Source organism: Lynx canadensis, chromosome X, assembly GCF_007474595.2.
Source record: "Lynx canadensis isolate LIC74 chromosome X, mLynCan4.pri.v2, whole genome shotgun sequence".
Taxonomy (NCBI): domain Eukaryota; kingdom Metazoa; phylum Chordata; class Mammalia; order Carnivora; family Felidae; genus Lynx; species Lynx canadensis.
In genome coordinates, this window is record NC_044321.2 from 12627039 (window position 1) to 12639314 (window position 12276).

Sequence of the window (12276 nt, forward strand, 5' to 3'; positions counted from 1 at the left end):
CAGCACAGAGCCTAACATGAGGCTCAATCCCATGAACCATGACATCATGATCTGACCAAAAATCAAGAGTCAGACGCTTAACCAACTGAGCCACCCAGGCACCCCGAAAAATAGGATCTTAAAAAAAAAACACACACACAAATAAAGACTATATAAAGTCCTAACTGAAAACTCTCTAGGGAAAATGAAAACTACCATTAACAATTTAAAAGTCAAACAAACCCACTTTGAAAAAATATTTGCAACCTAAGAAAGGATTAATGTCCTTTATATATAATGAGTTTACCAATCAGTAAGAAAAAGGATATAATAGCAAAAGGAAAAAATAGAGCAGAGGGTATGAACAGGCTATTCCTAAAAAAGCAAATAAACACAAAACATTTTTATGTATTCATTAATCAAAGAGTCAACACAAGAAAATCCCATTTTTCACTTATCAAAATGACACAAATTTCTAAAATAATACCCAGCATCAGCATGATTTGGAAAGCTGACATGCTACCATTGTAGATGTGAAGAAATCATTTTCATTCAGAGAAAAAAATTATGATCATTAAGAAAGAAAAAATTACTCGTCACTTTTAAAAAAATCCTGTAATGATATTAAATTTCATGAGAAACCTAAAAAAAAAAAAAAGACGAAGAAGAAGCCCAAGACATTGGTAAGCACAGCTTGGGATGGGGCTAGGAGTAGTAAGCTGGTTACCTAGGAGACAGTTTGCAGCCCTCTTGCAGGTAGGTATGCAGGTTCCCAGTTGCCGCAAGTAATAGTCCCAGGTATGGAGGGGAAGGCTTCATCGGCCTAGAAGAAAACTCAGGATGGAATTGGACACCAACAAAATAGGGGTGATCTGAAATGAGAATAATCATGATGCAATTGAAGCAGAAAAACACGAGAGCTGCTTTCAAGGTCTTATCTTTTCACAAGAAAACACATCAAACAGTGAGACAATTAACCTGCTATCATTGCCAGTGACTTTCATGAGTCATCTTCACAGCAGAATTTCACACGGCAAAACACATCTCACTTAATAAGAGATCTGGCATTTTATCTGTGCAAGGTGCTAGCATGAGCAAAGTCAAGCCAAACTTTTGAATGATGAATCCTGCTTGCCCAAAGTCTGCTTGCTTTTTGAAGGCACTTCATAGACTTACCTTGGCTCCATTTCAATGGAACCCTTCTCGCTCTAGGCTAATTGTAGGTCATTCTGTCTCTTAGCTGGCTTCAGGCCATTTCCTACAAGGTCTTTACCTTTCCCAAGGGAAGAGTGGGGGTGGGGGGGGGGGGAGGGAATGCAGCAAGTACTTGCGGGTATTAATCAGAGATGGCACCATGAAACTAAACTGACACTCCTACTTTAGCCTATGCCAACTTATCTCCTGTGACTATGAGACTCAGAGTGATAAAAGGATGGCCTTTCAACGTGTTAATGGTGGTAACGGCTCAAGGTGGTAAGAGGTCAAGATATTTTTATTTTCTTCCTTATACTTTTCCCTATCATGTGAAACTTTTCCATGAGCATATGTTCCTTACATCATTGGGGGGGGGTGGAGGGGAAGTTAAGCGATTTTCATATCAAGGGTTGTCAAATCTCCTACACGAACAATTCAAGTTCTCTTAGATGTAATAAGAAGAGAAAAGTAGCTTTACCAGCTACTTTTAAATACACGAATCTTGTTTTAGAATGGAAAAAATTAAATGGGCAACATTTCCAAATCTCGGTAGAAATTGTACAGAATTGCAAATTCTTTCCCCTATCAGAATTCTCAAAAACTATGTTTTTTCCCCCGATTAGGAAGCAGTTCCTAATCAAGCAACTCTCTAGAAATCCAGCAACCCTCTTATCCCATAATCACTAGAGTACAGAACATGGTCAGTGCTATATTCCCTACTTTAAAAATTATTTTAACTTGGGCAACTGGGTGGCTCAGTCAGTTGAGCACCTGACTTTGGCTCAGGTCATGATCTCACAGCACTTGAGTTCAAGCCGCACATCAGGCTCTGTGCTGACAGCTTGGAGCCTGGAGCCTGCTTCAGATTATGTGTCTCCCTCTCTGCACGTCCCCTGCTCGCACTCTCTCTCTCTCAAAACAAAATAAATAAACATTAAAAATAATTTTTAATTATTTTAATTGCTATATATATCAAACCGAAGATGCCAGAATATAAGTTTTATAGGGGGAAGTAAATATAACTTTAAAGCTTTCAACAAGATGCTTTATCAAATGAACTAAAATTCTAGTATGGAAATCTGGGATGCCTGGGTGGCTCAGTCAGTTAAGCGTCCAACTTCAGCTCAGGTCGTGATCTCACGGTCCATGAGTTTGAGCCCCACATCAGGCTATGTGCCGACAGCTCAGAGCCTGGACCCTGCTTGGGATTCTGGGTCTCCCTCTCTCTGTGACTTTCCCCTGCTCATGCTCTGTCGCGTTCTCTCTCAAAAATAAATAAACATTAGGAGCACCTGGGTGGCTCAGTCGGCTCAGGTCATGATCTCACAGTTCGTGAGTTTGAGCCCTGCATCGGGCTCTGCACTGACAGCTTGGAGCCTGGAGCCTGCTTTAGATTCTGTGACTCCCTTTCTCTCTGCCTCTCTGCCTCTCTCTCTCTCTCTCTCTCTCTCTCTCAATCAATAAACAAACATTAAAAAAAATTTTAATAAAAAATAAATAAAAATCTAGTATGGAATTCAAAATCACAAATCTCCATCACTTACCACCGGAGACCCAAAGTTACAACAGTGAGGAATGATGATGGAACAGAAATGCCCACTCTTGTAAGGTTATCATTTAAAGCTTTGCTATACAACATGGCAGCTCCCAGCCACATGTGGCTATTTAAATTCATTCAAATTAATTGAGCACATCTCAAATGTTCAATAGCCACACATGGCTAGTGGCTACCATACTGAACAGGGCAGAATAGGCCACCATGGCAGCAAGTTTAATTGGACAGCTCTGAGTCCAGAAAAATCCAGTGTAGAAATCCTCTACATCACATCTAGGAAGAAGCCTCCTTGAATTACAGGGACATTCAGGTAAGAAAGCTTGGTGAGGAGAATGCTACCTTCTCCCAGGAATGTGTCCCCTCAAGAAAAGAAGAAACCATCTATTCTTAGAAAAGAAACTAAGCAATGTAGCTTTAAATTTAATATGCAATGACTCTTACAGCACAGCATGTAGGGATGTCTTTGAAAGAAGCAGACAGTAATTGTGCTTTTTGTACAACTACACACAGAAGCCAAGCAATGAGTCTGTCATAGCCAGGGACAAAATATTTGAATGAATGGACCACTGTTCTGAATCACTTTCTCCAAAAAAAAAAAAAAAAAAAAAAAAAAAAAAAAAAAAAAAAAAATCCCATATGCCAAAATGAGGAAAGAACCTAAAAAGTTTTTGTTTTCATGATGCTCTATATCAGTCAGGTAAAATATCTGTTAAATAGTGCTCTTAATTGCTTTGAATCACATTCTGACGTTATACTAATCTCAAGCTTTGTTTTTCCTTTTAGAACCCCTTTAGGAATGTTGAGATTCATGGATATGATTCTAAGGGGTAGCTAAGATCAGAATCTTTGGGGGGAATTTTCCTTAATAAGATAAATTTCTTTGCAATCAACTTTTAAAAATTGCAGGATTTCACAGCGTCTCTCATTTCCTTTCCAACACGCACGAGATTTGCAAGTATCAACGGGAATCTAAATCCAGGCGATAAAAGAGGCATCTAAGAATTTGCTGACAATAATGAGAGCCAGGAGAATTAAAAGAAAGTACGTACTTGAATGAAGTAAACAAATAGTTATCTGCTTAAGAAATTCTCTGCCCTCTCACATGCCAGAAAGATTTAAGAGACTTCAACCCCAAAGAGTGATCCACCTTATAAAAATTCTAAATGATAGGCATTTCCATCAGAAAGACTACAGGAAATGCATCTCCATACCCTAATTCAAAACTTCAGGCACGGACTGATAATCTTAAGTGGAATGTCCAATGAAAACAAGAGGAACAATAAAATCCACAGAGGTGGTCACAGGCTGTGGTTGGGCTCCAGCCGTGCCTGTGACTAGCTGGATGGCCCTGGGCAAGTTATCTATCCTCTCTGCACTCCAATCTCCTTCTCTGAAAAGTGGGAATAACATCACCTGCCTTGTCACTTAAATAAGGCACGCAGAGTCCCTAGCAAGGGGTCGAGTGAGAAGCATCTAGTGAGTGTGCATGCAGTGTCCACTGCTTTCCCTCTTTGAGGTCCAGGTAACATGTTACTGTATTCAAAGAAGCCTTCGCCAACTTTAATTCTCCTCCCTGCCCAGGACTCCTGAAATACCTGAACAGATTAGAGACAGAAAAGGAAAGGGAGAGAGAGAAGGAATTTGAAATAGAGGAATGTGACGTGGGCTAAGATGGTAAAAGAAGTAGGACATTTAGAAGAGTAAGTAGTCCCGAATATTTGTAGCCTAAAGTAGATAGGTTGGGGGGCGCCTGGGCGGCTCAGTCGGTTGAGCGACCGACTTCAGCTCAGGTCATGATCTCACGGTTTGTGAGCTCGAGCCCCGAGTCGGGCTCTGTGCTGACAGCTGGGAGCCTGGAGCCTGCTTCGGAGTCTGTGTCTCCCTCGCTCTCTGCCCCTCCCCCACTCATGCTCTGTCTCGCTCTGTCTCTCTCTGTCTCAGAAATAAACATAAAAAAAAATTTTTTTTTAAGTTGATAGGTTGAAACGATAGGTTCTAGAATGTCATGTTACCATTTTCAGAGTATCCTGTACAAACTAAGCATTTGATAAATGAGACTGGTTTATCCAACAAATTAGTGTCACACGCACTGCACAGTCACAGCCCTGTCCTCGGTAGGAGGTGTTGCAGAGGGAAGAGCCTGGAGGCAGGGAGAAGCTTTAGGACCACTCTGGGTTGGAGTCACCACGCACTGGGCCCAGGGTGGGAGGGATGGGAATGAAATCCCAAACTCCGTCTTCCTTTCTCGAGACGCAATCTACAGGACTTGATAGCTGATTACAAGTTGGGAGTATAAAAGGGAAGAAAAACTAAATGCATCCAATTTTAAGCCTGATAGTCTAGGACAGTGGTTCCCAATCGGGGCGAGTGTGTCCCTCAGGGACATTTGGCAATGTCTGCAGATGGTTTGGGGTGTTGCAACTTTCGGAGGTGAGGATGATACTACTGGCATCCAGTGGGTAGAGGCCAGGGATGCTGCCATATGTCATAGAGTGCACAGGATGGCCCCCACCACAAAGAATGTCCCACTCCCAATGTCAATGGTGGCAAGGGAGAGAAACACTGGACAAGGAGATTGATGATAACAGAAATAGGAGGAAGAACTAGTTTGGAAGCATGTAAAGTTAATTTTAAATAAGTTGAATTAGAAGTCCTAGGAGAATATCCAGATAGATAAACAGGTCAAGCAGGCAACTGAACATGTTAGGTTCAAGTTAGTTAAATGAAGTATATACGTGTGAGTCCCGAACAGGGGTTGGCAAACATTTCTGTAAAGGGCCAGGTAGTAAGTAACCTTAGAGAAAGAGTAGGGATCAGTTGTAAGCATGGGCTTACCATATCTTTGCAGCTCTGAATGAGACACTGTCCTCTGTCTCATCATTAATGGTGTATGGTTTGTGCCTATGCTCTCGAGGGTGTCCCAGGCCACACACAAACAACTTCTTCAGTGATCTCCCTCAACGAAAGTCTAATCCCTCTGTGCTGTTTGGTCTTACTAAGAACTTCCGTGGATACAGCGACTAGTGTTCAAAAGTCAAATGACTGGCCCACACTTGACCACAGACAGCAATATAGAAAGGCAGCTATAGAGGAATATAGAAAGGAGGGTACAACGAGGCGCCCACGTCCCAAACACAACAGACGTCAACACCAATCACCAGTAGTGAGGAGGGCACTGGGTCATTCTTCCTCAAAGGAGGAAGAAAGCAAAGTGTTACTCAATAACAAGCTGCCTGCCTTTCTCAGAGCAACTAACCTAGAGGCTAGCAACGGGAGAAGGCCCAGAAAGGGGGCAGGGATGGTAAGGAAGCATACTGCTAGTGGAACTGGTAGACTCAGAACAATGTATCATTTTAGGGTAGATTCAGACTACTGGGCCCCAAAATGATTAGGACTACACTTGGTCTGTTTTCTCATGTAATTTATATTTAGTCATATTATTTATGCTTAGTTGTGTATTTATTTCCAAGGAGAGGGGAAAAGGACAGCAAAGAAAATAAATCTCAACTTATATCTTCACATACAACATCAAATTGTATCTTCCTATATAACAACAAATAGACATTAGTTTACCATGAGAATTTTTAAAAACAAAAAGCCCACTTACTTGCCAGTTCGATGATTTCCATCCTCTCCCCATCGACATCCTGACCTACAAAACTTAAGTCCTTCTGCTCAAACTGACTGATCAGGCTTGGGTTCACCTGGAAAAACAAGAAATTAAGTGTCTTTGGGCAGAAGTATCAGCTTATGAAAATGTCCATCCATTTCAGTGATGCTCTTAACTAGTAGCTCATTTCTATACCCAGCTCCCAAAGCCTATTTTTAAACTCATGATGAACCTGAGAAACAGGCTAATCACAGCCCCTAAATCTGAGAAGCCCACCCTCTGTCGCTCAAAGACGAAATTCAAAAAGGACTGTGATGCAGATTTCTGACTTGGAGCCTTGAGATTAGCTATTTATAGCTGTCACCATATTTGCTTCTTCGAGTTATGTGTAATTAAGTATCTCTCCTCAAATCACAAATCTGCTTGAGGACTAAAACTATCTTATTTCCCTTGAGACTCACCCCAATGCTTTCTCTACGTATAGTTACATAAAAACTCTAAGGAGAAGCTTAGAGCAATTTTTCTGCTAGAATATTGGTTACAGATGACAGGTGGATGACCTGGCGCACACAGCCCCTTTCCTCGTTCATCTCATCCCTAGTCCTTCCCGAAACTTTTCAGCCTCTCCACAGAAAGCACTTGCTCACCTAAAATCAAAGTGGGGTCCCACCTATCGTCCTCAATCTTAACCCCATAGGCTTTTATGTTATTTTTCTAACATTAGGTTAGTTTTCATAATTTGTAATTATTTTTCCTTTTTCTAACAGCTTTATTGACATATAATTCACATACCATACAATTCACCCACTAAAAGTGTACAATTCAATGATTTTTAACATATTCACAGAGGATTTCAGCTATGACCACAATTGATTCAAGAATATACCTTATCCCCTTTAACCATCATCCCCTAATACCCTCATCACCTCCCCACCAGCCCTAGGCAACCACTGATCCATATTGTCTCTTTAGATTTGTCATGTTAATGGAACCATACAATATGTAGTCTTTTGTGACTGGCTTCTTGGCTTCTTTCCTTAGCATAACATTTTTAGATTCGTCTAGGTAGTAGCATGCATCAATATTTCATTTCTTTTCATTGTCAAATAATTCCATTGTATGGATATACCACATCTTATTTATCCATTCATCAGTTGGTGGATATTGGTTGTTCCTTCTTTTTTTTTTTTTTTTTTAGCTCTTATGGATAATGCTGCTTTGAGCATTTGAGCATTTGTATATGAGTTGTGTGCATGTATGTTTTCATTTCTCTTGGGTTATATATCTAAGGATGGAATTACCGGGTCATATGGTAACTCTGCATTTAACTTTTTGAGGAACTGCCTGATGATTTTCCAAAGTGGCTGCACCATTTTACATTCCTACCAACAGTGTATCCTCACCACCACTTGTTATTATCCATCTTTTTTGACTATAGCCATACCTAGTGGTATTTCTTTGTGGTTTTGATTTGCACTTCCCTGATGATTAATGATGTTGAACATCTTTTCATTTGCTTATTGGCCATTTGTATATCTGTTTTGGAGACATATCTAATCAGAATCCTTGCCATTATTTATTATCCAGTTCTAAGAATCCTTTATATATTCTAGATATAAGGACCTTGTCTGATATATATTTTCTGTTATCTTTTTTTAATCCTGTCCATTGGAATGTAAGCTCCCTATCAGGAGAGAGACCGTGTGTGTGTGTTTCCCCCTCCCATCTCCAGTGCATATCAGAGGCACAAGAAGAATGGAGGAATGGATGGCCACAGTATTGTGTGCACAGTAATTCTCACACCTTTTAGCTACCACTTAGGCAAAGCAGCTCAATAGTTTTTGTCCCACCAGGTAGGCCAGTTCCCAATGGAAATAAGACCAAAAATGGCCTATACTCAGCAAAGTGTTCCCTAATTGTAGTGACACTGTTGATAGCCTACCCGGCATCGACTCCCAGCGGTCTTCCCTCAAAACAGAACCGTGGACTTGTCCTGGCATCTACTCTACCCCCACATGACCCATGGGATTCCATCTCCCCCATTCTAAAAGTTGGTCCTGACTGGTCTAAGCCAACATGATAAGCCTATCCCTCTCGGCTAATGAATGATCCAAGAACTCAGGTTTAAACCTGGTTTAGCTTTGCCTTTGGAATGGTTACTAGTTCAGAGGTGGGCAAGTGATCTGTATTGATCCAATCAGACTGAAGAAAAACTTCCATGTCTAGGAGAGATGCGTGTTGCCTCAGCTGCAGCTGGTAGCCATCTTGCATCTATGAGGGAAACCAGCCTAGGACAAGGTAAACACCCAGAAAAGGGTAAGGCCAAGAGAATCCCAGGGATAGTTGAAGCCCTGATTATACCATGCCTGGAGCCTGCCCAGCCTCTGAACTACCTATTATCTGATATAACTAGTTTCTTTACTGTTGAGGTTGGTTTGAGTAAATAACAAGCAGGGATTTTGATTCTTCCCAGCCAAAAGCATCACAATTGATACACCAATTAATTCTGGTATAGATAGTCTGCATCTTGGGGAACCTATGCTTCTCATGTGACAATCTCAACAGTCACTCTTAGTAATCATGTGACACTAAGGCTCTTGCTCAATGTAGATTTCCAAACAGGTTCCCAAACCAAGAACTCATTATGTGATACCCAGAGATGCATCCCTAACCTGAGAGACATACGGTTCAGAAGATGTAAGTTCCCTTTACCCAAACCTTCCAAAATAAAGGGCAGGGGGTTAAGGATAAAGATGATGACCTTACCTTGGTCTAGGAGACAACAGTTAGGGTAACATAGAACCCTGATAATGTCCCTTGTGCAGATACTTAAAGATTTTGCCTTTGAAAAGCCAAGAAGGGCTGAGCCCAATGGATACCACAGAGCTGGACACCTTTTCCAGAGGTCTGCTTGTAATCACCGGAGTTCCTTTAACTAAGCATCTACATTCCATAGTAATTTAGTGTGTGGGCCATACCTCATACCGATGTCTGTGCCTTTCTTCTACAAAAGGAACATCACCATAAAGTTTCCCTATAAAGATACAAGAATGGAATTAAAATCAAAGTAATCAGTTTTGGAATCACATCGATAGCATATGTATGGGGAACATCTCTTTGATCTCTATCCATATGTTAGAGGCCCAAGAATTAACTGGACTCCAGATACTAATCTAGATTTTCTTCTCTTACAGTACAGAATAGGAATAGCTTCAAAATCCTAAAACAATTCTCAAGTACGCCATCACCATCGCATAAAGGGAAGCTCTCTGTTAGACAAGTTCACCGTGGAGTCCAAGAGATGTGCCCTCCTTTTATACACCTACCTGCAGTACTGAGAGGGGGAGTAACGTCTGCACCATCCCTTCTGTGCAGATTCATAACAGGGCTCATTTTACAAAAGAACAAAACAAAACCAAAGGAACGGAAACGAAACTGAAGGACTTGCCCAAGGCCCCACCCCGCTGGCAGCACAGTTCTGTCTTGAGCCCAGGCCCGCCCCGCACCTGGTCCATGCTTTCTCCACCACACCAGCCACCTCAGTGTAGTGGCCAAATTGGTTTGCACTCTGCCTTAAAAATAAGCCTGTCCTTCGACTCTAACATTTGACCTGTAAGAATTTACCCCAGAAAATAGAAACAAAGAGAGTTCACCATGAAGATGTGCACTGCTTCATTATTTACCAGCGGATAATTGGAAACAAGCCCAGAGTCAGGAATAGAGGACTGCTGGATTAAATGAGAGCACATCTATACCAACAATTCTGGGGTTTTTTAAGTTTTTTAAAAAATTTATTTATTTATTATTTTGAGAGAGAGAGAGAGCCCAAGCAGGTGAGGGGCAGAGAGACAGGGAGAGGGAGAGAGAATCACAAACAGGCTCCTCACTGTCAGCATGGAGCCCATCACGGGGCTGGAACTCATGAACGGAGAGATCATGATGTGAGCTGAAACCAAGAGTCAACAATTCTTAACCAGGAGTGCATGGCTCACAATCACGTGCGGGGCTGCTAAAACATGCCCATGTCACTGCAGGTGCTGCAGCCCAGGGCAGCATGTGGGGCATGACCAATCTGGCAATGGTCACAGTGACCGGGGGGATGCCCAGTGACGGCAGTGTCAGGCGGATAGCAGTGGCATCCGTCACCAGACCCCTCTCAAGAGCGGGCCCCCCTGGATCATGTGCAGAAGCAGGACGGCACTGGTACCAAGCGGGTTTTAACACTGGAGCAGCGGGAGAGGCCAAGAGCCACCCCCTCAGCGCCAGCCATCATGACGCAGACCCCCGGCACACAGAGAAAACCCGCCAATGGTGCTGGAGCGCATCGTCCAACTACAACAGAATGGCCGGCAGTGCTCAGTTCAACAGGCAGGGGGTCACCAGACTCTCCAAGACGTCACGAGGCTGCAGGCAGGGTGTTCCCACCAAGACAGACCAAATGCCTCGTGCCTCCTTTGAGATTTTTGACTCGGATAAAGCTCACATCAGTTGTATTCTCGCATGACTGATATGATCGTTTATCACAACTGAACTTCTATTTGCGATTTTGTCCCTATAGATGCAGCTCCCTGGTGATGATGTTAATGATAGTGAATATTTACCACATGCGTTCACGACAGAGCCTTTGTACTCAAACTATCGGTTCATAAAAATGAAAGGAAAAATGGAAACTAATAGCACAATAATGCCCAGTTGGGGGGAAAAAAAGAAGAAGAAGTGTATGTATCATTGTGAAGTTACAAGAGAAACCATTTGAATGCTCTGGACCTAACTTTGAAAGGATCCTGATTCCCTTATGACCTCTGACTTTGTGATTGACCTTTTCCTCCTGTGGGCCAAAATTTCCTCTCTGCTTTTTCCATTACAACAGATGACCTAGAAATCCAATAACAGAGCCTGCCAATATTGACAGATGGTGAGGAAAATGGCAAAAATCTCCACATTACGATATAAGGAATTATATATATTTATATATATGCTTTTATAAATAAAGTTTTATTGGGAAAGCCACGCCCCTTCATTTATGTATTGTCTAGGCTTGCTCTCCCTCTAGAATGGCAGTGTGGAATAGTTGCAACAGAGACTGCACCAGTCCCCTACGCCATTTAATGCATATGTGGCTTGGGTAAATTATTTCACCTCTCTGCCCCAGCTTCCTCATCTGTAAAATGGGAATTACAATAGTCCTATTTCATAGGGCTGTTGTAAATAAATCATGTGATTGCTATTGTTATCTCTAGACTAGGAAATCCAAGCAGGAAGATGATGGACATGATGGGGACTTGTCCCTTCAATTCTTATAACCAGTGTCTAGCACATAAGCAGGTAATCAATAAATATTTGTTTAATGAATGAAGCATTCTTTCTCTCATATATATATATATATATATATATATATATATATATGGGGGAGAAATATATATACAGGGGATATGATGAAATATGGTTTCAGAACTTTGGAAATACTGTTTTTTGCATTCAAATTCTCTCCCAATGGCTTACAAATCTGTCAAGAACGAATTAACAAAACTAATCCTTTGCCATATCCATGAAAAAAATTAAAATTTCCTTTAAAACTATATGTTGAGAATCAGCTCAGAATCTTAGCAGTCCAATTCTATTTGAAACCTTACAGGGCACAGGCTGACTCAGTCAGTGGAGCATGGGACTCTTGATCTCTGGGTTGTGAGTTCCAGCCCCACATTGGGTGCAGAGATTACTTAACATAAAATCTTGAAAGAAAGAAAGAAAGAAAGAAAGAAAGAAAGAAAGAAAGAAAGAAAGAAAGAAAGAAAACACCTTAAAAACAAAATCAAACCAAGAATGCTCATTCTGGGGCCCTGCCCCAGGGATTCTGATTTGGTTACTCTCAGGAGAGTGCCTGGGCATATGGGTTTTTACAAAGTGCCTCCTCCCTGTGCATTCCGGGCTAGGAACC

General features: G+C 41.6%; 1 protein-coding gene across 3 annotated transcripts in view; it reads right to left on the minus strand.

Annotated features, from left to right (window-relative positions):
* CTPS2 (CTP synthase 2) overlaps nucleotides 1-12276 on the minus strand; it is a 101547-nt gene that overhangs the window by 11982 nt on the left and 77289 nt on the right. For all 3 annotated transcript variants that reach the window (XM_030305533.1, XM_030305532.2, XM_030305531.2), the window contains exons 15-17: nucleotides 9317-9372; nucleotides 6336-6432; nucleotides 707-851 (exon numbers count right to left, since the gene is read on the minus strand). In XM_030305533.1, the coding sequence (XP_030161393.1) occupies nucleotides 707-851; nucleotides 6336-6432; nucleotides 9317-9372 (298 nt within the window). The remainder of the gene's footprint in view (nucleotides 1-706; nucleotides 852-6335; nucleotides 6433-9316; nucleotides 9373-12276) is intronic.